Source organism: Polyodon spathula, chromosome 17, assembly GCF_017654505.1.
Source record: "Polyodon spathula isolate WHYD16114869_AA chromosome 17, ASM1765450v1, whole genome shotgun sequence".
In the NCBI taxonomy this organism is placed as follows: domain Eukaryota; kingdom Metazoa; phylum Chordata; class Actinopteri; order Acipenseriformes; family Polyodontidae; genus Polyodon; species Polyodon spathula.
Window position 1 is genome coordinate 31,816,328 of NC_054550.1, and position 24,422 is coordinate 31,840,749.

Below are 24,422 nucleotides of genomic sequence, written 5' to 3' on the forward strand. Positions count from 1 at the left end.
CTGATTCTGCAATGAAATGTGAAGCCTGATCTGAACTTGTTTTACTAGCTGCTGAGAAAAACAATACTATACCTGTGGAGATGTAATGACAACCATGATCGGCCTACAATTTCATAGAATTGTACATACTGGAGGTCAATAACTTGACACTAGCAGCAGTTAATTACTGATGTGCAGCAACTTCACAAAGCATTCCCTATAAAGTGATTTTTTTGTTTTTTTTTTGTTAAATTATAAAATAACTTATCAAGACAGTTTTTACCAAAGGATTCTGATAGGGGTGGACTAGAAAGACAGCAATCTGTTTTCTCCTGCAAAACATTAAGTGACCCATTTAAATTTGAGATATTCAAGGAAGAATTACAAAACTCAAAATGAAAGAAAGAAAAAAGCATGATGAACAAGCATCTACCTCAGGTTTTATGTGCAGAAAATATCATCTCTCAGCTTTCCCAAAAGCACTTCAAGCATAAATCAAAAGGGAAAATTTAAATTGCAGCTAACCACGGATTCACTGCTGGTAGTCTGGACAACTGATCCAACGTATTTAAAAGGAGGTATTATAGTTAGAGTGCAAAAAATTAAAATATTCAAGCTTAATACAAAAATACATAGCACCAAAAACAGAAAACAATGCATGCAAATAACTGAGGTATTCAAGTGAAGAGTGCCTAATTATACCAAGTACAAAAAAAAAAAAAAAAAAACACACTAAAAACTAAACAAAGGCTGGTTTAAATGTCATGTCATATTATATATATATATATATATTATATATATATATATATATATATATATATATATATATATATATATATATATATATATATATATGTATATATATATATATATATATTATTCACATATATATCACACACTTTAAATGACACTTGCCTCACAAATGCAATCTTGTGGCATTGCAACAGCGGTAACTTTGGTAAATTAAGTTGGTATGCAATCTGTGAGGACTACAGTAAGAAACCTGTGTATCTTAAAAGTGTAAAGGTGCTCCATTTCATACAGAAGTAACCAATTCTTACAAAATCTGCAGCATATTTCCTAGGCGATATGTCTAAGTTTGTAATATCAAAACTTAAGTCAATGGAAACATTTAATGCTCACTTTTTGACACTTGATTGAAATTGTAACTGTTCTTGGTATCAAAAACATATACATCTACCAGCATTTTATATATATATGTAGCTTTATAGGTTATTATAACCCTGCAAATAGGTTTATAATATTTCACAGCTACACAAACATGCATTCGAGTGCTGTTAAAACAAAAAAATATATATATACTTATTTTAACTATTACAGTGAATGGGAATGTAAAAAATCTTATTTTTGCAAGAGAAACATTTCTAGGTAATTTAAGGCAGAACCTTTTTACTCAAATGCAAAAATTGTATATGGAGTCACTATAATCCGATCACGTACATCTACTCACTACACACTATGTATATAAAGCCCCTATCAAATAAGTGCAATAATGATTAAGAATGCCATCTCAGGACAACAGATGAGACGGAATGAGAGGGCAATACTGGCACTCCTTTAGTTCTCATACCAGCTAATCCACAGCAGCAACTTCACTGCTTTAGCACTGGCAAGGAAATTGAGGAATTCAGGGTTTTTTTGTATTTATTTCTTTCTTTTAAATTTTACTTTGTAAAACTACGTACAATCTAAATCAACCTACCGTTAAGCACGAGCTTATTGGCTCACCAACACAAAAGCAGAACTTTATAAAATAAGAAATACAAATAAAAAAAAGACCAAGACCTGACCTTTCTCTCTAAACACAAATGTTTTAAAGCACTCTCGTGAGTAAAAAAAAAAAAAAAAAAAGCAGAAGATTATTTCCTTTTTTTATACAAATGCTTTAAGTTGTGTGTTTTTTTTGTTTTTTTTTGTTTGTTTCTTCAGCTTTTGCTCACAATTTGCTTTTAATTTAATGACATCTTGAGCCTGATGCTCAGCTGGTTTGGACCTGAGGTTGATTCGCTTTGAGACTCCGCAGGGCTCTCCGTGCTGCTGCCGATTTGGCTATCCTGTAGCTTCGACCGACGCCTTTGAACTTTCCCTTCCCTACGACTTCCACTGTGACCCGGACTTTCCCATCGTAGGTCCTTTCAGCAGGGCTTGGTGGTTAGCAAGACAAAACAAAATCATTAGGTCACATTGCAGGTTTTATTTTACATTCTTTGTGATGTACCTTGGGGTTAAGCATTTACCCTTTCTGTTCTTTTTAGGATCACAGTCTACTCACATACAGCAGCTAAAAATCAATCATTTAAGATGGTTTTGGACATGACCGTTATTACTAATCTAAATACAACTTTTTTTTTTTTTTTTTTTTTTTTTTTTTTTGCAATTTGATGTTGTTGAGCACAGCCCAGGTCTGGAGATGAAATCCAAAAGTGAAATAGCACAGAACCTGTGCTTAATTGTTAAACTCTTTACAGTCCACTGCTTATATTTTCAGAATACAAGAGTAAAATGTAAAACCATTTTGTTTGCTTTTGTTTAAAGAACAGTGCAGCGATAGCTGCCAAAAATCATGCCAAGTATTCAAACCCACCAGCAAACCTGCCACACTAAACCATTAACGATGCGGGGAAAGTGTAACAAAGTACTTCCCATCATAAATCTGCACTGCATATTCGACCTCAGAATTTTAACACAACAATTCAATAGTGCTACAACTGTTAAGTAAAGGCAGTTAAAATAAATAAATACTTTGATTAAAATAGTCTAAAAGTACCAACCCATATTCATAACTTACCTGAATTTGGCAGTCTCTGGCTCCATCTCTAACAACTCACGTACTGGAGAACGAGGAACATTAGCAGAAAATTTCTCTGCAAAAAATATAGGTTTTATTTTATTTTTTACTTTAAGGTCATGTTTTGGCACATTAAAAAGGTGAATAAATTTAAAACGTTCTCTTAAATTAGGTTATCAGCCCTTTTTCCATCTCTTGGGTCGACTCATGATTTGTCGGCTCCCCCCCCCCCCCCCCCCCCCCATTATATAAAGCAGAGTAGAGAGTTAAAATAAACATTGATTTAAATTTTAAAAAATTTAATTTGCATTTCTGTAGTGCTGAAAATAATGGGTAGAAAGCCGTGAAATACATGAGTGAAACTAAAAAGAGAAGAATGGCGAATAAGGAGATGTGCCTAGGTGCAAAATCATTAATTATCATACCTCTTAAATGAATCCTTTTGATTTGCAATAGAAATTTTGTTTTAAAAGGAGTGTAAAAACTTTCCAAACACTAGTAACCATTTCCAGGTAGCAAACAAAATGTTTTTTGCAACAGTAACATGTACTTTACATTATGGAAAATGTAATAAAATAAATATTCAGCTGTTCTTACCAATTAGTGGCCTCATCATTGGATAGTACACTTGCCACACGGTCTCCAAAGACATCCCACTATCCATGTAAAGTGCCCCAGCAAGGGACTCAAAGATGTCTCCCATTGCTTTAGGCACTTCAATATCTTCTTCTTTTGCATCATCTTCTTCAGATCGTCTTAGCTAATTTGAGGAAAAAGGAAAATGTGAAAAGTAAATTAGTGTCAAAGGAGGGACACAGATTTCAATTTTAGTACAGACCACCTTCAAAAAATTGTAGTCCATTTCTCAAATTGACAGGAACATACAAATACATTTGGGATCTGCAAAAAGGGAAGTTAAATGTCCCTTTAATTCATAAAAGGAAAAAATGGAATAAAACCATCTAAAAAGGGTTAACGTCTTGTGGAAAACTGTACAGTTCCTTAAATCAGAGATGTTACAAGTAAAAAAAAAAAAAAAGCTGAAAAAGAAATGTGGCAAGAAACTGGGATCCACTGCTGCGTTTGATTTTTTTGCTCAGGAAAGATTTAGATTACACCTGAAATTAGTACGTATACCAAAATAAGTGAACTTTGACTGCTGGTTTCACAAACACAGAGATGCCAATACCTGAGAGTGGACAAAACAGCACCTGCTAAGCAAAATTAGGGAAATGTGTGTTTTTTTTTTTTTTTTGGTCAGTAAAATAGGGTCTGTAAAACTTGACACAAGTGTCCAGTCAAATAAATTTGAGGTGTATATATTTCACCTGTGCACAAGGGCTGAAATAAATGTTGTACAACTTGTCTTTTCTTTTAATATTCTTGTTCCTTTGGATCTCAAATGCAACTTGTTCACATCAGAACGTCATTCCCTTTCAATTGTTAAGTCAAAAAAGAACTATGTACACTTTCAACTGTTCTTGTTAACTTCTATTTTTGTGGCACCTTCCTTTCCTTCCTGTTTTTTGAGTTTTAATAATAATAATAATAATAACTATAGAAAATAATAACATTATTAACAACAACAACGCCTAAACATTGAATCTACAAAAGAAGCCAAACAAAATACTTTCAGTGTGGGCACACACAATGCAAGAGCTCTTGAGCCAATCATTCACTAGTTTGGGAATCAAATTTCTGGCAACTTCTTGTTTTTCAAAAGATACAAAGAAAATGCAATGACAGGTTGTAGTTACTGTGACAAGTATTTATTATGTGTCTACATGTTTTCTGCAGAGAACATGGCTTTCCAACACCTTGTACCCTCTTGATCCATAACCACAGGTTCACATAACTGGTACGCACACAGACCAACAAACAAACGCAGACTTAGTTATTGTTGTATAAGACGCAAGCGTATTGTCAGTATATTTAACAGGAAAGCATTTATAATAAAAGACAGAGATGGTGCTCATGGGTTGAAGGCTAACTATACATGCCAAATTTATGGATTATTCCAGGAGTGGGGGTCTACAGGCTTTGTCAACAATGTCCGCAAACACACCAGCACCCCTCCCCACAGTCACTCGCTCGTTGCACAAGTGAAATACATATGTATCTTAATTTTTTGCCAGCACCTTCCTTTCATTCCATTATTTTCACCATTTTCTGGAATGTGAACTGTAGAACTGCTCCATAACTGTTTAACTCACAGTATATAGCCAGGATCTTGTTCCTGTGAAATAGCAACTTGCCAAGACAGCTGTCTGCAAGCACCAGTGGGGTACGGAATGTAAAAACAACCACCTTAATGAAATTATGCCTTATTTTTTTCTTTTTTAAATGGAGAAAAAAAAAAACACGAACCTCACCAACTGTCACAAATGTGTGAATAGCTTTAAAAAAAAACAACATTTTGCCAATCTGCCAATCGGAGATTTTTCATCTCTGCTTAGTAAAAAATACATAAAGAACATTACGTTGCAGTGGAAACAACTGTATACTTGCACTGAGCAAACTTGTCCCACATACCCTGTTATTACTAACCTCAGAATCCATCCCTTGCATTTCATTCTTTTCCAGCTGAAATTGCACAAAGTCATCAATCACATGGAACAGCTCAGGAGAGACCGCTTTAAAGTATTTGTGATAGTCATACTTTACAGCCAGAGAAGCAAATATGGTGTTATTGACGAGGGCAGATCGCAAGTCAGTCAGCACTCCAGGAGAGTGCTGCCGTGGATCTTCATAAAGGTGCTTGGTTATGAGGTAGTCCAATATTGCATCTCCAAGGAACTCCAACCGCTGGTAACAATCTTCCATTGCAGACACAAAATAAAAAACACACACAAAAAAAAAGTCAATTACTAACAGAATACTTCAGTGTAATTACATGTTAGGAACAAACAGGGCGCCTTTTGTGAATGAAAGTGTGTAGACAGCTTCCAAAATACGACCAATTTTAAACGTCCCCTGTGAGATGAACACTGCTTGTTCACACTGTACTACGATTCTCTCGGGGGAAATTCTGGTGACAGAGGTTTTATGTATGGAGTTTTAGACCTGTCTGAAAATTGGGTTTTACAAGGTGTCTAATTTGTACTCTTTACCACCAGATGTCAGTACAACTAAGAAATAAGGAGGTTACTACAAAGTGCTTTCCCTCATCTAAAAGAGTTTTTTTAACTCAATTCTACTAAGTCCCAAGTATGCAAGTGAATGCACTTACATTTAAGAACACCACTGAATTTCAGAAACACTGTACTTGTTACCTGTAATGGTATTGTAGTGGTAAGAAGCATGGGTGAAAGCCTGCAAAAGGTAGGCCTTGTTTTGAAAGGTATAGTTGATTTTCTCTTCAAAGTTTTCAAATCCTGATATCAGGTGGTTCAAGGTCTTTTCAGCATCTGGGTGATCAAACATACATCTTGGGGGAATCTTCAACCAGTCATACTCCACATCTTTAGCCTTTCCCTTGCTGAGCTCAGTTTGATTACAGGTGCTAACAACCTCACTGTTCTTTACAACAGGAAGCACTTTTAAGCCAAGAGAGCAAAGGAACAACTGAGCTGCTCTCTCTCCACAACTGGTCAGATAGCATCCAAGAAGAGCTTCCACACAGTCCGCAATGCTCTTGTCAGCAATACACTGCTCAGTGTGCAAGTCATAAGAGATGGACTGCTTGCCTTGGTCGGCCCCACAGTTTTCCTCAGATGGATTCCAAAACCCAACTACAAAGTCATCCTCTTCGGCAGCCTTGCTGGGGTCGAGGTAACACATGGCATCCCAAGAGCTGTAATCAAACTCGTCACCATCAGAGGGATACTGGACATTAGCAAGGGAAGACTTTTTAGGGGCTTTCCATTCATAGCTGGGCTCTGCAGCTGGAAAGGCTGGAAGGGATATCTTCTTTCCAAAGGCTCCAGAACCAATCAGCATGTTATCAATGAATTTGATGTGCTCCTGGTAGTATTCCAAATCGTCTTCAACATTGACCTCGTCCTTCGGTTCCTTCCACATTAGGTCATCGTCGTCTTCATCCTCTTCATCCCCATAGTCTTCCTCAGTTGTACCGTTGGCCAACTGGTCATCTTCCATCTAAAAAATTGGAAAAAGACAATTGCAGCAGAAATACCCTTTTTAAAAATCTAAACCACAGAATAGGGAAGGAAGCATCATTGTGGGTCGCAAACCTTAGAGACCTATGTAAAGTCACACAATTTCAGTGCAGGGATAAATTAACTTAAGTTAAAAGCACTTTCACTAGCACAGTCCTGTTTGCTCTTCCAAACAAATATAGCCAGGATCTTGTTCCAGTTCTTAACTGGGTGCAGAATTCTTGTTTGGAATGATGTACTGAAATGGACAAGTACCATTGTACAAACTTCTGATTATAAACATTCTTAACATAAAATGAAGAGCAAGTCTCCTTGAGGATACATTGCACAGAAATGTACTACTAGTAATTTTTTTCAATGAAGTAATTTAGAGAATTTGGAACAAAAACCTGAACACACTGCAGTTCTCATGGACCAGAGCTGACCTCTCCTGATTTAACTGGTATAGTATTATACATGTTAGATTTTCCCTTAAATTCTATTAAAAGTAGTAATGATGTTGATCAACCTGCTTGTAAACCTGTAATACAAGATTGACATCTGGAGGATTTTTTAAGTACATCAGCCTAAAGGTCTCAGTTAAAATATCATTAATAGGACCTCTAGTTGTTTTTTTGCACAGTATTTCAGTTTTAAAAAAATGCATTCACTTTTAGAAAGACTTACCATTTCATCTGCATCCAATTTATCTTCACCACTTTTGTCCTGGTTAACCAGATACCCAGGAGGGAGCCAGTTCACCGGTGGATCAAAAATTGAAACCACCATACGGCTTGGGAGGCCTTTCTTCTTCCCAAGGCGATACAGGTTGCAATTACTGACCTACAGTGGAAACAATAAAAAGAAAAAGAAAAAAAAAGTTAACAAACAACATGCATCAAACAGTACTTCCCTGATCAATCTACTGTAATTAAGATTAAGAGCACTGAAGCCCACATGCAGGATCTGCTTGGAGTTGCATTTAAAAATTTAAAAAGTTGCAATGTGCTCATTAAAGTGAACAATAACCACAAGAAGTTACTTTGCTTGGATTAAAGGTCAAAACAGGAAAATGACTACTAAATCAAACTTTAAAGTACACAGATTGACAAATGTTTTTACTTCTTAAAGCACTATCCCTGAAAAGCTAAAAAGACATTTCAACTGGCAAATCTACAAAAACACTTAACACACTACAAAATACATTTCAACAGCTGTTTTATATGCTGTCACATAGCAAAAAGCGCACACTTAGAGATGTTACTTGTAAAAAGGACAGGAGGCAGAAAGATGGGAGTAAATGTATTTCCTACAAACAAAATGATCGAAAGGTATACTAGCCTTTAATACTGACAGCTTAAGAGACAGAGGAACATCCTGCTATTGAACAACAAATCTGATTTCGAAATGGATTTTTTTTCCTGTTATTTAAAGCCTGAACACCCGCAATTACCTAAAAATTGGCAGATGTTTGCCTGGGAAAGTGTCAATTGCTGACAGTGTCAATGAAAATATTCAGGTACAAATAAAATCAGTGTGACAGTAATACTGTTATTTAGAAACCAATCATACATGCAGATTATGCTGCTTTGAGAGACTTTTTGTACATTGTGTAAAACTGACCAAATAAATAAAATTTTAAAAGCAAGGTTCTATGATCTACAAGGTATAAAGAAATACAGGACATATTGTTCAAACACCATTACTGTTATTATATTGGAAATGCTGTCAAGGGAAGAAAAAGAAAAGAAAAAAAAGGATATATTCTCCAAACAATGCACATTTACTTTTTTTTTATTGAAATGGCTGGGCTTGAAAAATTCTCAGAATCAAAAAAAATAGCAGTTTTTGTTTCATACAATTCATACAAAATATAAAATGAATTGCAACACCCACCTTTTTACTCCTCATGTATGACAGACGGCCTTCATGGGCATCAGGATATGTACAAAACAAGTAGGTGGTGATTGCATGCTTCAGAAAGGAGTCACCAAGCATTTCTAGCCTTTCCAGATTAAACCCGTCACTGGCGTTGGAGAGGGTCAAGGCTTGTAGTATAAGACCAGGGTTTGGGCCAAGGTTTTTGGGGGAGTCACCACAAACAGGGCTGACCGCAAGTTCCAACATATCTGGATAAACTGCTAAAGGTGCTGAGGAACTGGCCGTCACTCCCAGGCAATCTTCCGAGGTAGATTTTTTTACATGTCCATCAAGGGTTTTATTACTTGTAAGAGTACATTCAATGCTGGGCATGAGCTGGTTCTCAATGCTGTGTGTATTCGGCTTGGGAACTGAGGTAGTTGATTTTAAAGACATTTCACTCTTGTGGGAGGTTAGCGAATAATGCTGGCAATCATTATCTTCTTGCAGGTCATCAGCAGTGCCATTTGTGAGACTCTTAGCACAAACAAAGGTATTTTTATCTCTGCTCTGCTCAGAGGGGCTGGTTACATAAAGCTTGTCAGATGACTTTTCAAAAGAAGCTTTATTGTTCATGGGCGTTTGGTTACACCACTCTGATGTGGAGTTTTCTATATTAGTACCTTGATGTGCAGCATTTTCAGGGACTACAGTTGTGCTGTGCTTACAGTAATTTTCCTCTTCTGTGCAAGAGCTAGGACTTGAGATGAAAGACTTGCTGTCAATAGAATTTTTCCAACCAAAATCCAAGTTTGGGTACCTGGTTCAAATAAATTAATATCTGTATAAGTCATTAACAAATCAAAGGTTATAAGTCATTATCTGTTAAAGGTCTGAATACTTCTGACATTTTGTGAAACTGGTTCTAATACCAGGAAAAATATATAGCTTAAAATAAATAAATAAAATAAAAAAACAGAGCGAATGTCATCACTGAATACTTTAAACTTGGCTACATAAAATATATTTACAAAAAACTAACAGCAGACCTGAAGTCAGGAGGAAGAGTTCTGACCCCTACACCTGCATCAATGGCCGTCTGGGCCCTCAGTTCCTCTGCTGTTAGAAGGCAGTGCAGACGATAGAGGATACTGGGGAGGCAGACTGCTTTCCTCCACAATGAAGCTGGGATGGGGTGGATTGCACAGAGTTCAGGAACCAAAATCTACAGATCAACAAAACAGAAAAAAAAAAATTGCCAGGATCAGTCATCTATATTTTTTTATTCACTTCAAGGTCTAGATAGGACAGCTGGTTGTTAATTTATTTGTTTAAAAAAAAATAAGCAAGCATTATTTAAAATGAATAACTGAAAACTCTGTGGAGGCATCCTACCTGTTTATTCTGCAGACTCTGCCACTTAGCTTTCCTCTTTTCTGCACTGCTCAAGGGAAGTGCTTTACCTTTCTGATTTAGGTGTCGAGGAGTTAACAGATTCAGTCTAAATAAAGAAGAAAAAAACAAACATCTGTCACCATTAATTGGGAATCCATTATTAACAGTGTAAATTTTCATGAACAATCTGTACTGCACACGATTAGGAGGCACATTTTTTGTTCATACCTTGAAGAAGTGTGGTCCACATCCAAAAGCGGCTGGTTGAGGTTTGACAGATCAAGGTTATACTTAGTTTTATAGTACTCAGCAAAGGTTTCATACTCTGGGGATGGGAATTTACCAAGTGGTGTAAGATCTGTGTAGACATCAGCTACATAGAAGCGATGAGGCTGGTCAAAGTTGCGATACCTGAAGAAAAAAAAATTCAAATGCGTTTGGGGAAAGTAGTGTATTTCTATAGTCCTATTCTTTTTCACCTAAAAGACCATACATAAAGAAATATCTGGTTTGTTAATTCAGCATGTCAATACACATGGTTTCTAATTGTAAGCAAACTTATTTAAGTTCCACTGAAATATATTTCTGTTTTGCAAAAATAACTGGGCAACTGGGTGGTTAAGCAGTAGTTGTAAATCTCTCTCTTACCGTGGAATGATAACTGCATCCTGGTAGTCCTCCAGTTTGAAATTGAAAAGATTTTCCTTTGTGTACTGTGTGTTAGGAATGCCTACACGTGCCTCCGATTTTTCAATCTCTTCCATAAACTTAAAGTCCAAGTCCAAGGTGTTGGAGTCCTCAACTAAACAAAAATAATGAATAAAAACATTTCATTGATGTATTTAAAATACATTGAAAAGTGTATATATGATATATATATATATATATATATATATATATATATATATATATATATATATATATATATATATATATTTATTATCTCCCCCCACCCCTCCCCAGTTGTAACCATTTAATCTGTTTGTTCAGCTGTAGTCTCAACTCATATTGTAGTGCCAGTAACATAACATGTGACCAATAACAGAAATGAGCCAAATAAGAAAGGCTTAATGCCAAGTAGACGGTTCATGTTCCACTGTGGATAATCATTATCTTCACCAAGGTAATCAGCAGTAAGCAAATGCGGAAACAAATAACGGTACATGCTAAGACATCTCCCCTTTTAATGTAGGGGCCCACCCAATACAACTGATAAAGTTCCCTTCTCTTCACCATGTATGACGCTAGAGCACTTACCAACATTAAGAGGTAGTACACAGTAGGTTGAATCTGCCTCTGTAGGTTTAAACTCTAGTGCAGGTTTCTCAAGACGAAGAATGTGAGAGAAAATGTACTGATGAAGTCTGGTAATCAGCTCTAACTGCTGGGCACTCAAGGTGAAGCCAGATTTCTGCAGTTCAATGGATATGGTAACTTCTCCAGAACGAGTGTACACTGGAAAGTTAGGAATCTATAAAAGAGAAATATATAATGAAGACACAACACACACCTGACAAACACAAAATAACTCTCTCTATAATGCACATGTAGTGAAGCAAATATGTAACTTTCCGTGAATTAGCCATGCATAAAGCACCATGTAATCAACGCTGTATTTATCACAAAAAAACAAAAAAATCCCACTTGTGGATCATTTTAATGAGCAGTTTTTAAACTATAAAATAGCCAGATTCTGCTGCTGGAGCGAAGCTGAAGTGAAACTGAAGCGTCTCATCTCCCGGAGAAAACCGCAGCTCCTCTTGCAGCAAAAAAGTAAACCTATTAGGAAAGATAAGCAAGTAATAAGCCTAACATTTATTTAGTTATAAAATGAATGCTGAATAAGATGTCTGTTATAAAATGCCAGTGCAGCTTTTCATCAGTTCAGATACTGTAACAAAAGGGAGAGACAGAAACAGAAGAAGTTACTGAGAAGTTGTTTATAGTTTGAATACCGGTACTGTAGAAATATTGCATGAATCACTAGCATAGGGAATTGGGGGACATGCTGTAGAAGCGCTATATCCGAGAGCCTTATAGCGAGGTAGCACTGTGTGTGACATATACATCACACACGCACTATATTAAATATCATTTCAACAAGTTCCAGATTGTTTACACAAGATTAAAACTGATTTTTAATAATGCAATAGTCAAACATAGAATTATGTTTTACTGTTAAAAAAAAAAACAAAAATAAAAACACAATTGAAGGGTCAAGCTTTAAAACATGAGAGAAATATTCCAAGTTATTAGATGAATTATACTGGCTAGAGGGTCCACTTCCTATCTATGTAGGGAGGTTGCTTTTTATTGGAAGCAAAATTTGAATTCACATCAACCCACATCAGCCAGAGCACTCACATGTTGAAACATGAATTAATTAGTAATAGTTACAGTACAGTTACGTCATTAATGTTAAAAAACAATACTTAGCATATGCTTATTTCTACTGTATACATAGAAGGTGGTGCATTACCCGAGGTATTGGTTTTGCAGTCAGTATCCCAAAGCATCTGGTAGTATCTTCTGGAGGATACAGTTTCCTTCTCCTAAAGTTTAGCTCGTCTGGGAGAGGAGTGGTCAGTGCCATACCGATCACATAAAGGTAGCACAGTTTCTCAGGTACAGGGTAACTGTTCCGCAAGCATTCTGGAATCTAATTCGGAAGATAACCAAAAAGAGGTTAAAAGCGGCAGTTTTATTCAACAGAATTAGAAATTAAACATCTCTTTAATTAAATATTTACATTTCACAAATGATGAGAAAGCACTTCAGGAAAGTCAATTAAACTTTCCAGCTAACGAAGATTTGACTTTTAGGTTTCTCTCTCTCTATATAAATGTTTTTTTTTTTTTATCCAATCATACATTGTTATTTTTATATTGAGTCATTGGTGGAGCCAAACCACCTTTGACATTGATAAAGATTTTAAATCACATGCTGCTAATGTTTTCTTTCTACAACCTAAATACTTATCTATAAAAAAGGAGACAATACACACAGCTTTTGGATAGCACTGCCTGCGTTTTGTAGAGCCCGGTCTCCCTGGCACGCTGGTTTCTTCCTCATCATGCAAGTCCAACTCCTCCTCATACTTCACTGTCTCTTTCCCAACAGGCATCAAGTGATCATCAAGTTCACCTAATTGAGGACAAATTATTATTAAAACATATTTTGACATTACTATGACCTGAAACTAAAATACAAATTTAAAACACTTATTCAGCATATGGTTCTAAGCTTTTAGCCAGAAGCTTTTTAGTTAAGCTTCAAAAAGCAAAAAATATATAAATTTAACAGATTACTTGCCGCTAGTAAAAGGAAGAGATTGGCAGCACCTCTCTAATATAATGTTCTACTCCACATATAAAACATGAATTTCAAAATAAAATTGAAATTGTGATATTTAACTACCATAACTAAAAGGAAATTATATTGCACATGTTGAAATAAACGTCCAGCATGATGCCAGATTATTATTGTGCAATTGTTTTTCAACTATGTTTCTCACCAATATAGAATTTGTAATTATGTTCCCTCACAGCTCAACTCCCCACAGTAGCTTAGGAGAAATAAGCATTCTCCAATCCCACTGACAGTCATTTCTCTGTATCCTGCAGGTCAGCAATGCCAGTGTTTGCTCCAGCTCACCAGGTACTTGGCTACTAGGGGGCGCTGTAGTGCAGAGTGGTAGCAGTCCTGAAATTTTACCTCAAAAGCAACACGACCAATCCTATGCTGCAGGTGGCTGGCTAAGGTCGACAACTTGGTGCAGCCAGGATGCAATCCTGAGCTTCCCTGACAGGCTCACAGTGTACTCCACAATTGTGCAACACCACATTGTATCGTCTATACAAAAGGTTTTTTTTTTTGTTTTGTTTTTTACCTATTTTGTGTAATTTTTCACAGCAAAGAAGGGCCACAGCTTTCTCAGCTAGTCTTGCACAACTCATAGTAGGTCCCTAAAAAGAAAACAAAAATAGTACTTTAAATTATTTGCATGATCATTTTATTGACAAGTCATTTTATATATACCAGCAGTTAATAAAAAGAAGAGATAAAAGAAACAAGACACTAAGTTAAATAGACAGCCCTTTCAGCTAGTGCCCTCATCAGTAAACTAAACACTTACAGTCACAGGAACTCGGAGAGGTGAATTGATAGGAAGGTAGAGAGTGGACCGGTAGCTCCCATTCCTCAGTTCCATCGTTTTACATTTTGGGGCAAGGTGGGTAAATGGATCACTTGGTAATCGTGCACAGTATCTGTAAAACAAGTGTCAAATTAATGGTTCAAAGTGCTTAAGGTTAAAAAAGGTTAAAAAAGGTAAAAAAAAAAAAATCACAGCTCATTTAAATGCAGCATACACATTTTGTTATACATACAAATTTAAAAAGGACCATGTAGTACCTGTTAACATGCCCAATGGCTGTGTTAATCGTAACTCGTGGGCCTCCATCTTCAGATCGCAGTACATACGGTGGTAAAATGTTGTCGTCGTCCAAAACAGGCTCAACTTCTAATTCACTGTAATCCGTTGCCTTTGAACACTTGTTCCTAAGGATCTGAGAAAGAACACTGTATAGTATCTGTTTCCATTCATTCAGGAGTCTGAGAATTATACCGGTACTTAACTCATTAAATGATTGTAAAAGTACCTTTTCTATGGATTTGTATGTTTTCAGGTCCTCTTCAAAAGTTTTGGTTCTTTCAGTGTCAGCCAGCATGACATAATTTGAAACAGGGGCTCTTGCTCGACCTTTAGACTGAACGTAAGAACGATATTCTGTTGGCAAATCAAATCTAACCACCAAATTGCACTTTGGAATATCAACACCCTCCTCCACAACACTAGTTGCAATAAGCAAATTGGTCTCATGAACACGAAACTTCCGAAGCACCTGCAAAAGAAACAAGACACGGTGTGCATTATACCTCCAATTATACTAAAAAGGAAGCCAACAGACACTAATCATTCAATTTTTAACCAAAACTATACTCAACCAAAATAACCAAGCAGGCAAACATTGCAGATCAGTGGTGGGTGGTTTACATGAGAATTTTGGTGGTCCTTTGGGTAGATCTGACATTGGATTAATTTCCAAGCTTAAATATGGTATTTTAAAAATCTGTTAAAACCAAAAATCAGAAGCCCTAAATACAATGCACTGTAAAAGCCTTAGTTTTTAGGCTTTACTTACTGGATTAACAGTAAAAACAACAAGCACTTGCTTAAAATAAAATAATAATTGGACCTTATTGGTACATTATTTTAAAAAGTATAATATCACAAAAAACTACTGAACCCATCAAATTGTTTCCAAAAGTATGCAAGATCTAACAGAACAATGTTGATTAACTTTATTTTCTTTTTTTTGTTAAATTTAGAAGTTATAGAAAATGGAACTACCAGACACACAAAAGTACCAGTGAAAAACTGTCTGGTACAAGGGCTCACCCAATCCAATCTAAAACATAATCCATGGTTACCTCTTCTTGCTTTCTGAACTCCACCTCCATCTGTTTGTTTCTAGGTTGATTCTTCCCAATACTGTGCCCAGTTATGAAATTGCTGCTGATGTAAGCAAGTTCAGGGTCTTGCTTTCCAGCTTCCTTTATTAGCCTGAGGAGATAACAACATTTCTAAGTGCACCAATCCTGCTGAAGTAGCTATCATAGATGTTTCAGGATTGGAATGTTGTTGGCTTTCATTTTCTGCTCAAGGTAAATTTGACACCAATTTGTTTAGCTACATTACCTGTTGGAATTCAAAATAATAAATCAAACCAAGAAAGCCTCACCTGTTTAAGACCACTGCAGTGTAGCGTCGCTCCACAAAAATTATCCCACACAATATGTTGGTGAAAGGGGAAGGAAAATTGGCTTCAGGTTTTTCTTTTTCTTCAATTTCTTCATCCTCATCCTCGTCCTCGGAATCGCTCCAAGAAACATAATTATCCTGGTTTCTGTTGTTGTACCACTCCACACTCTCAAACTGCTGCCGCTCATACGGTTTGTATTCATGCAAGATCTGAAGCAGCTTCATTACTTTAGGGGTAACAAATTTTAGGTCAAGTGAGGCAGACGAGAAGTGCTCTTCGCAGAGTGCATGGATTTTTCTCAATATGGTGTCTGTAAACAATAACAACTTCCGGTTCAACTCCTCCTGCTCGTTCTTGATGTATTTCTGCAGTTCCCTCACCATTATTCCAACTACTTTGTCTGCGCACCAAGGTCCCAGAACTGTCAACACTGCTTGGCAATCACTCAACACCTGTACAAGAAAACAGTATTCATATTTTTTTTTTTCATCTGCATGGTTACCAAAAAACAGGTCAGCATATACACACAACCCTTTATAAATGACAACATGTTCGTGACTAGCTTCATAAAGTAACAAAAATGGATTAAGCATAACCAGTATAAGATACACTGAATTGTTTCTGGAGTTACGTTTACTGAATGCATACCTGTTTGGAAATAAATGTTGGATCTCTATCTTCACGAAGTGCAGATACGTTGCAGTCATTCAGAAACCTGAGTGCTTCATCCAGCTCATTAAAGAGTCTTTCGCAGAGCCCACTTTTGTCCACATATGGTCCACAATCTAAAACAACTTCACGAGGCTGAGATGAGTACCTAAGGAGAAAACAAAAATAGTTTAAAACTAATAATTTAAAAACAACAAGTGGTACATTTTAACCATGCACTTGTGACATGAAGCCTACAATAATGATGTTTTAATTATTATTGGAACATAACTATAGGATGTAGAGAGGAACATCTTGTTAAACATACTTCTAGGGGATTTAGCAACTCTTGTGGTGAAGGTAATAAGAGCACTACTGGGCAACATGTGTGGTGCTTTAACAGCGGTTCTTTCATACGGTTCTTTTGAAGCACAATATAGTTCTAAAGGGCATAGCTTTGCAACCTCTTTTTACTAAATCCGACTGTACACAAGAAAAGGGTGGTTAAATGTAAGGGTATACTAACCCACTATAACCCAACCTACCTATCTAACACAACGAGGTCCGTAGCAGTTTCTGCACTGCTCTTCAAGATTCTCTCAAGGTTCAGAATCTTCTCCTCTAGCTCTGAGGGGTCGCATTTCCCATTTAAAATGGAAGCAGTAAGACCCAGTATTCGAGGACAGGATGAGCAGTCCTCGCACATCTAAAACCACAGCAAAAAAAAAAAAAAAAAAAAAAGCATATTCAAAATATAAAAAAGGACCAGGCAGAAAAAAGCTGGACATAGACAAAGGGTTCATTAACTCAAGCAACATGGGTTGCAACTGTAAACCCAGTAACAAAGAAAACCAACAGCAATTGATACTGTACCTGTACCAGTTTAACAGTCTGAACAAAACCAGTATAAACAGAAAAGCCAAAGCTTAATTTTTAAATGTTTTTACCTTCATAATTTCCCGATAGGGATGGTCCGTAATTGCGAGATGACATTCATCAAACACAAGCAGATTGATTTTAGATAGGTGTAAATATCCTTTCTTCAATACATGCAAAAAGATGTGGCAAGTCATAACAAGAACCTGTAAAGAAACATATTTATAAAAAAAAAAAAGTAGAAAACTGCATTAAAATGTCCCAGAAACAAAAGCACATTAATTTAAAGAGTTACTTTCATTGTCTCTTACCATGATCAGAATGTTTCAATTGTTTGCAAACCCAAACACTTCAAATTATTTCCCCACCCCCACCCCCCTCCCAAAGAATCACAGACAAACTGATCAATTAATAAACGCATAACAAACACCTGTTTTTCTGTTATTTCATGGTTCCATTCCTCTTTTGTCCAAGTGTGTGTCATTTCAACACTGGTATATTTCCCAACCAGAAGATCTGAATGGGTTTCAACTGTTGCTGCCTGCTGAATCACATTCGATGCTCAAGAAACAAAAAAAAAGCATATTAATTTCCTGGGGAAAACACTGAATATAATTATTCCACCTTTCTTATCTCTAAGCAACTCTTTCAGCGGCAAGTTATTTTACAGAAAGACTTCCCTAGATTAACTAATTCAACATTTTCTGTAAACACATGGTGTACTGTATAAGTTTACTCTGCTAATCTGCTGTTGAGTGCAGTTGTCTTTAAGACCTGTATACAGGTCTGCAGTGTTGAAATTTGTATTTTCTACAGAAAATATGTTGGAATACTTTAGGAAAATACAGCATATTAGACTATTCTTGAAAAATGTTGTGGCTGATGTGAACACCTCGGTATTTTTTTGTTTGTTTTTTCTTTTAATTCACAGCTGCGTATACACAAAGGGATACTACCCTGAATAAACTCATACAAAACAATTCACAATGCTCACCTGTATTTACCAAGAATACTGTTCTTTTCCCATGTTTGCCAAAGTCACCCCTGATTTGATGGGACAGCTCTTTTGTAAGAAGTACTGCAATAAATGTCTTCCCTGAGCCAGTATTTAAGCAGACAATAGTATTGTGTTCTAGAGCTGCTTCAAGAAGTTCAACCTGAAACAATGAATGCCACATTGCAACTCAAATATGTTCACTTTCCTTACACATGTGTACAACCAATTTTGTCTAAAGGTCTAAATCCAAATGTACCTGATATTTCCTTGGTGTATAAATGTTATCATGGATTGCTTCTTGTTGCCAAGGGAGTCCAAAGAAGGGACCCATTGGTGATGAAGCAGGGGTCACAAGCTGTAGTCCCGCCATGCTTAGGGATTGCAAAGCAAGTGCTTTTATTCTTCCAGTGTTTCTCTCATTTCATTTTGTTCCCATGAAGCTTACTGTTAAAAATGCTTATATCCATCAGCAACACAGAGCTTTAAGTAATAAATAGCAACTCAAATTAATCTAATTGGTATTACAGTTAAAATCTACTAAACAGCAGTCTCGTGACCTGGGTGTCAGACCGTGATAATGTGCTAAGATTATTCAGGAAAACTAATTAATGCTTCCCTTACTGTAAGAAGGGCTCAAACCACTTCCACAAAACTCTTTAGATACCTAAAAATTATCACCAAAAAAAAAAAAGACACAAGCCCTAAAAAACAGCGATTTTAAACATGAATACAAGTTCACATCTCTAAAATGTTACTCAGATTAGTGGTTGGCAGGGTGTACCAGCCCATAGCTGAAGTACCGTTCTATTACATAAAGAAAGCAGGGTTTACAGGATCCCAGACACTCAGGTACATAATGTGTACGCATTCCAAGACTTTGTACTTGCTTCCAATGCCATTTATTCTAATATGGCTTAACTCTGAATTACTTGCTTTAAAAAACATTTGCCTCATGCACAAAAAAAAAAAAAAAATCATGCAATTTTGAAAACCTAAAGAACGTAAAAAATAAATAAAATTAATAACTTTTACTTCCCCAGTAAATACTTACAGTTTGAAATTGAGATTTCAACATTTGCCCAATTTACATGAATTTTTGGCTTCATGACCTCCCACCTCAATGAATGCAAATCATTCTTCAGAATTCGCCACCTAAAAAAGAACTGTCATTAAATCAAATGCAGTTTTAATATCAATTCATATGAAAAAGTGGCTACACAGTTTAAATCCACTGCGCTGTCAACATACACAGGCATTTTATATATTTTTTGTACTACAACATTTAAGTTTCTTCAAAGCTTAGTGCAAAAATGTTGAGATTTCCTATTGACCAGCTAGCCTAATTGTTTAAAAGCACACACAGAAGTCATGGTTTGGCAGGATAAACTGTCATCCTGAATAATAATGTTACATATTAATTTACACCAACCACATTTGGAATTTCTAAACATGCTCTGCAATTTAACTTGCAAGAAAGCCCCATGTCAGTAGTTGGTTTTCAACAAGGAAATGCATATCGAAAAGGGAGATTGATAAGTTTACATACAGACAGCACAATATGTGAGAATTACAACACTGCAGTGGATTCAGATGCTTAAGTTAAGTATTTTAATAAAATATTCATCATACTGTTCATAACAAAACCATCCAACATCAGAATTAATTTACAGTACAAACTGAATCGGTCTCGTTTCATTTTACTAATAATTAGGCCCACATTGTGTATAATCTTCAAGACGACAATCATTTGATTTTTTTTTTTCTTTCGTAGCCAACGTGTAATTTCAGGTTTGTTTTAAAACAAGTCTGAATTAAGATATTTTAAAATGATAAAAACAGTTGATTGCTTTTGGGTTGTGCAGACTTTTTTATTCTTTATTTTTATTGTTGAATATCTGCACTAATCTGCAGAACTTAACCCTAACCCTATTACCAGTCTAGTGCTGCTTATCTAATTAGCGTTCACATTTTGCTGCAATAGAGAAACCGTTGTTGTCATTAAATTTTAATAGCCACGTAGCATACAGTTAACAGGAACCTCCAACGCAAGTGCCCAACCACCATCTGCAAAAAATAATCCAGTGTAAAAGCAACAGCGGTAAATGCATTTTTAACCCTCTCTTTCCGCTCCTCTCCTCCTCTCCCTCAACAACTTATCAAATTTGTTGGCATTCCAAAGCTGTGTGCCACTATTTATTGAGTTTATCCCAAGTTGCTTATTAAAATCACAACATGCTTTATGAACCGATTCAATGCAGATGATAACTTTGAGCCAGACAGGGCACATACCACAGCCCCAGTTAAGTTCTAGTACAAAACAGTGAGCTTAACCCACATTAACCCAAGCATCTAAAGGGTTCCCAAGCACCTCTCCGGACAATGGATTTCGACTGCAGACAGGCGACTCTCGCTGTCTGAAGGCCAAAGGCATCTGTGATTTCCCAGTGTGCTTCTCCCCAAACAATGGCAACAACAGGGAATGGTTACTGCAGCAATGAGTGCGACACTCCACTGCAGTTTTTGTCGTACATTCCAGCAACACCAGCCTCACGCACACATGAAAAAAACAACACTGCAGCCAAGTGCACAGTATACAGTATGCAGTGTTGGGAGGGAGGGGAGCCACAGTGGGAAAAGAAAAACATTATATTCAAAAGGAAGGAAAAGGAGGCTGATCACAAACGCACTCAAATATGCTTCACTTGGGAGTTTAGGAACCAGGGAGCAGACAGGAAAAAAAAATACAAGAAAATTCAGATGGAACAGTATATCTGCCATGCCTGTCTTGGCCGTTCTGAAACCAGCATCTACTCCTATTACTGCCGAAATCTACTGGATGAAAATGAAAAGCACTTCTGTGATTGTACTCACAATACTGTTTGTGGTTGTTAAACTATGTTGGTATGTGCAAATGAATGAAAAAGGGGCCCCCACAGAAAGTGATACTTTTTCCAACCATACATGCAAATATGGTGGTAGACAGAACCCTTGACTTTGACAGTTAACAATCTCATCTCCCACACCCGTTTACTACACAAAGCACGCTCTCCAACCAGGCAAGCAAGTGATCAAATATGTTTCATGAAAGTTTATACAGTTTTAAATAGATCAGAAAGTCAGCAAGCAAAAAGTAAGAACGTAAGTGTACATTCGGTCTTAAAATATACAGTACCATAAAACAATTGCAAGGGCTGTAATGTCAACAGGAAAACCCATTAATTTATTGGTTGGGCAATCTGTGTGGTGATAGAGGGAATCACCTCAGAAAATTTCTCCCAGATAATAGTAATAAGTACATTTTTTTATTTATATAATACAGTTGAAGCCAATATTTTAAGTACAAGCAACATATTTTTAAAATGTATTTTATTTTTTTAAACCACAGCATCCTTTGGTACAGTAGATGTATGTTCATGTGATGCCAGGAATTTTTTAGTCAAATATCACTAGATCAAACATTAAAGCAGACTAGCTGTAAAACTGTAGATGTGTGGTAAGTAAAATGTGATATCATACTTTTAATTCATGTCACCGATTGGTATGCACTACTTACATATTACTTAAATATATTACTTAAAAACAGGCAAGATCATAAAACTGTCCAAGCCTGTGTTGCTGTACTTTAAACATAAATGGATAATAAATGTCATGAACAAAAAGAGAAGAGAAACAGTAACAAACAATCGAAGGAAATGGCCTATATTTTCCATATGGGAAAATTGCAGACAATTTGCCCCCGCCATAGTAAATGTATTACACTACGGGCAATTTGCACACAGGGGGAAAAACAGCCCAATATCTCGGCCTTGTAACTATTACACCACAACTGGAAAACATTAATACACCTCCATTTGATTACATGTATTGTATTACTGTTTTCATACCCGGTTGTAATAAATGGTCAAGCAAAGTTGAATTAAAAGGCAAGAAGTTCTACCAAAATAAATACAAAATACAGTATTGTGATTAACTTGGGCTAATGGATTTACAAACCAAGTTCCATTTAAATTCAAGGAGTTAGCCAAGATTTTGCTCAAAATGTTGTGTGACATACAAAAGCGAGTTTTCACTAGTTCCTACTTTCTAATCCTCTGCACAGTAACAAAGCAAGTAAGTTAACACGAGGTAACAAGAACGTAATTAAAAAAAAAAAAAAAGTTATAACAAAAAAAAAAAAATATGCTTTTAAAAGCATTTTTAAAAACTAATAAATTAAAATCTGTTGGTTTTTGTTCTGTTAACTTAAGTAAAACAAAATATCATCATACCCAGTATCACAATCTTATTTCTTCACGGATTTCGCACACATGTATGAATGCAAAAAAAACACGCAAAGGACGTTCGTGTACCGGTTTCCTCTTTTTAACGTGCCAGTCGTATACCCTCAAATCTTTACAAAGCTCACTCTTATCACTGAACACTACCAGATCAAGAAATATGTCAAAACCTGGATCGCACCGTTATCGCTAGGCCTCAGTGCGACCTTGGCCTTTAAAAATCGTACAAGAAAAATGTAACTAATAAACGCAGAATAACTTTGTTATAAACTACGCAATCAGGTTTTGTGATATTTAAAAACGCCACGCGGTTATTTATTTATTTATTTATTTTTAAGAAAATCATGCACATCGTCCAGTAAAATCTTGTCCAATATTAAACACACAATAAAACGATGTGTAAAACGTGTAACCCAGGATAGGGAGCGCTAATCCAAATCAGCATGTAAAATGATTATTTAAAAACACTAAAACAACAACAACTTTAAAAAAAATTAACGCACCTTCACGAGCTCACTGTTTGTATACACTTTCACTATTCCTTTGAAGATTGGTTGTATGTTACGGGCTGCAAATGTGATACACAATGTATTAAAACAGAAGAAGCAAAACAATTTTGAAACAACGCACAATCACCCTGGTTTATTACAAGACACAACTGCTTACCTATGGGAAGGTCTGTGTTTAACTATTTTGCAGGGAAACGTGTTTTAACTCCGTCTGTTTACCCTCGACTTCATTATCTCCTCCCGCTGTCAGATTAATCCACGATATTTCCATTCACTTGGGCCTAGACTGCCCAAAAATCACTGCGTAATTTGCGTAAGCGCTCTGGTTCTAATTTTGCACAGATCCTCCGTCCACTGGTTGCGTAAACTCGGTAGTGAATAAAGAATCCTTTTCTGAGGCTGAGGCGCGAGACCAATGAAACGGGTATTCTGATTGGTTAACATTGTCGGGGTAGGGGTTAAGTAAAAGGTTTGGACGAATCAGATCAATTGAAACAAGCATTTTTAGTACACCGTGTGTGTGTGTGTGTGTGTGTGTGTGTGTGTGTGTGTGTGTGTGTGTGTGTGTGTGTGTGTGTGTGTGTGTGTGTGTGTGTGTGTGTGTGTGTGTGTGTGGATACATGCCTGAACATATATAAAAATAAATAATAAAATAAAAAATAGATTCATGCTAGCTTTTGAGGGATGCATTTGTGGAAGGGAGTTGGGTTCTATCAATGTTACAGAATTACTTAAATACATCGACGAAAGGCCATCGTCCTGGTTCTTCGGGAAATGCTGCACCTTTCTGATTTGGCGAACCTGCGCAGGGGCCCAGGGTGTTTGTTTAGACATGGTTTGCTTTGTACTGTAATTATATCACACATGCAACAATCCTGGACTTTGTTGTTGTTGTAAAAGTAGACTTGCAAGTTAGTATAAAATGTAAAATCGACCAATCGTAATTAAAAAGTCAGGACTGCCTAGCACTAAGTCACTACCACCACTCTATTCGTAACACAAATGTATTTAGCAGCACATCATCAACTTGGTCTTCCTCTGTGATCCAGAGCATTTCTACAGCACCTGTTTGGTAGTAGTTTGAGAGGGACGACTCACAGCATACATTGTTCATAAAATGTAATTGGATTGCTCTATTTAACAAGAGATG

The 24,422-nt window shown here is 36.4% G+C and overlaps 1 protein-coding gene across 1 annotated transcript; it reads right to left on the reverse strand.

Moving 5' to 3' along the window:
• Nucleotides 1–1,889: 1,889 nt before the first annotated feature.
• On the reverse strand, nt 1,890–23,547 carry LOC121330218 (endoribonuclease Dicer-like). Its single transcript, XM_041276560.1, has 28 exons — nt 23,430–23,547; nt 19,538–19,638; nt 18,743–18,930; nt 18,484–18,646; nt 17,920–18,050; nt 17,561–17,695; nt 17,159–17,319; nt 16,614–16,782; nt 15,945–16,417; nt 15,634–15,766; nt 14,802–15,044; nt 14,554–14,708; nt 14,276–14,408; nt 14,030–14,105; nt 13,145–13,284; nt 12,620–12,799; nt 11,398–11,611; nt 10,789–10,942; nt 10,369–10,551; nt 10,141–10,246; nt 9,795–9,970; nt 8,782–9,565; nt 7,573–7,728; nt 6,061–6,886; nt 5,336–5,604; nt 3,386–3,548; nt 2,789–2,864; nt 1,890–2,144 (listed from the first exon to the last, which is right to left on the reverse strand). The coding sequence occupies exons 3-28, from the start codon at nt 18,854–18,856 to the stop codon at nt 1,979–1,981; spliced, it is 5,679 nt and encodes a 1,892-aa protein (XP_041132494.1). The 5' UTR covers nt 18,857–18,930; nt 19,538–19,638; nt 23,430–23,547; the 3' UTR covers nt 1,890–1,978.
• Nucleotides 23,548–24,422: the final 875 nt, after the last annotated feature.

Excerpts from the sequence above, each read along its gene's own strand:
- LOC121330218 (XM_041276560.1), bottom strand. The coding sequence starts at position 18,856 with ATGGCGGGACTACAGCTTGTGACCCCTGCTTCATCACCAATGGGTCCC. Across the intron at positions 17,320-17,560 it reads CCTATCGGGAAATTATGAAG|ATGTGCGAGGACTGCTCATC; the intron begins GTAAAAACATTT and ends CTGTGGTTTTAG. Across the intron at positions 5,605-6,060 it reads CCACTACAATACCATTACAG|ATTGTTACCAGCGGTTGGAG; the intron begins GTAACAAGTACA and ends CTGCAATGGAAG.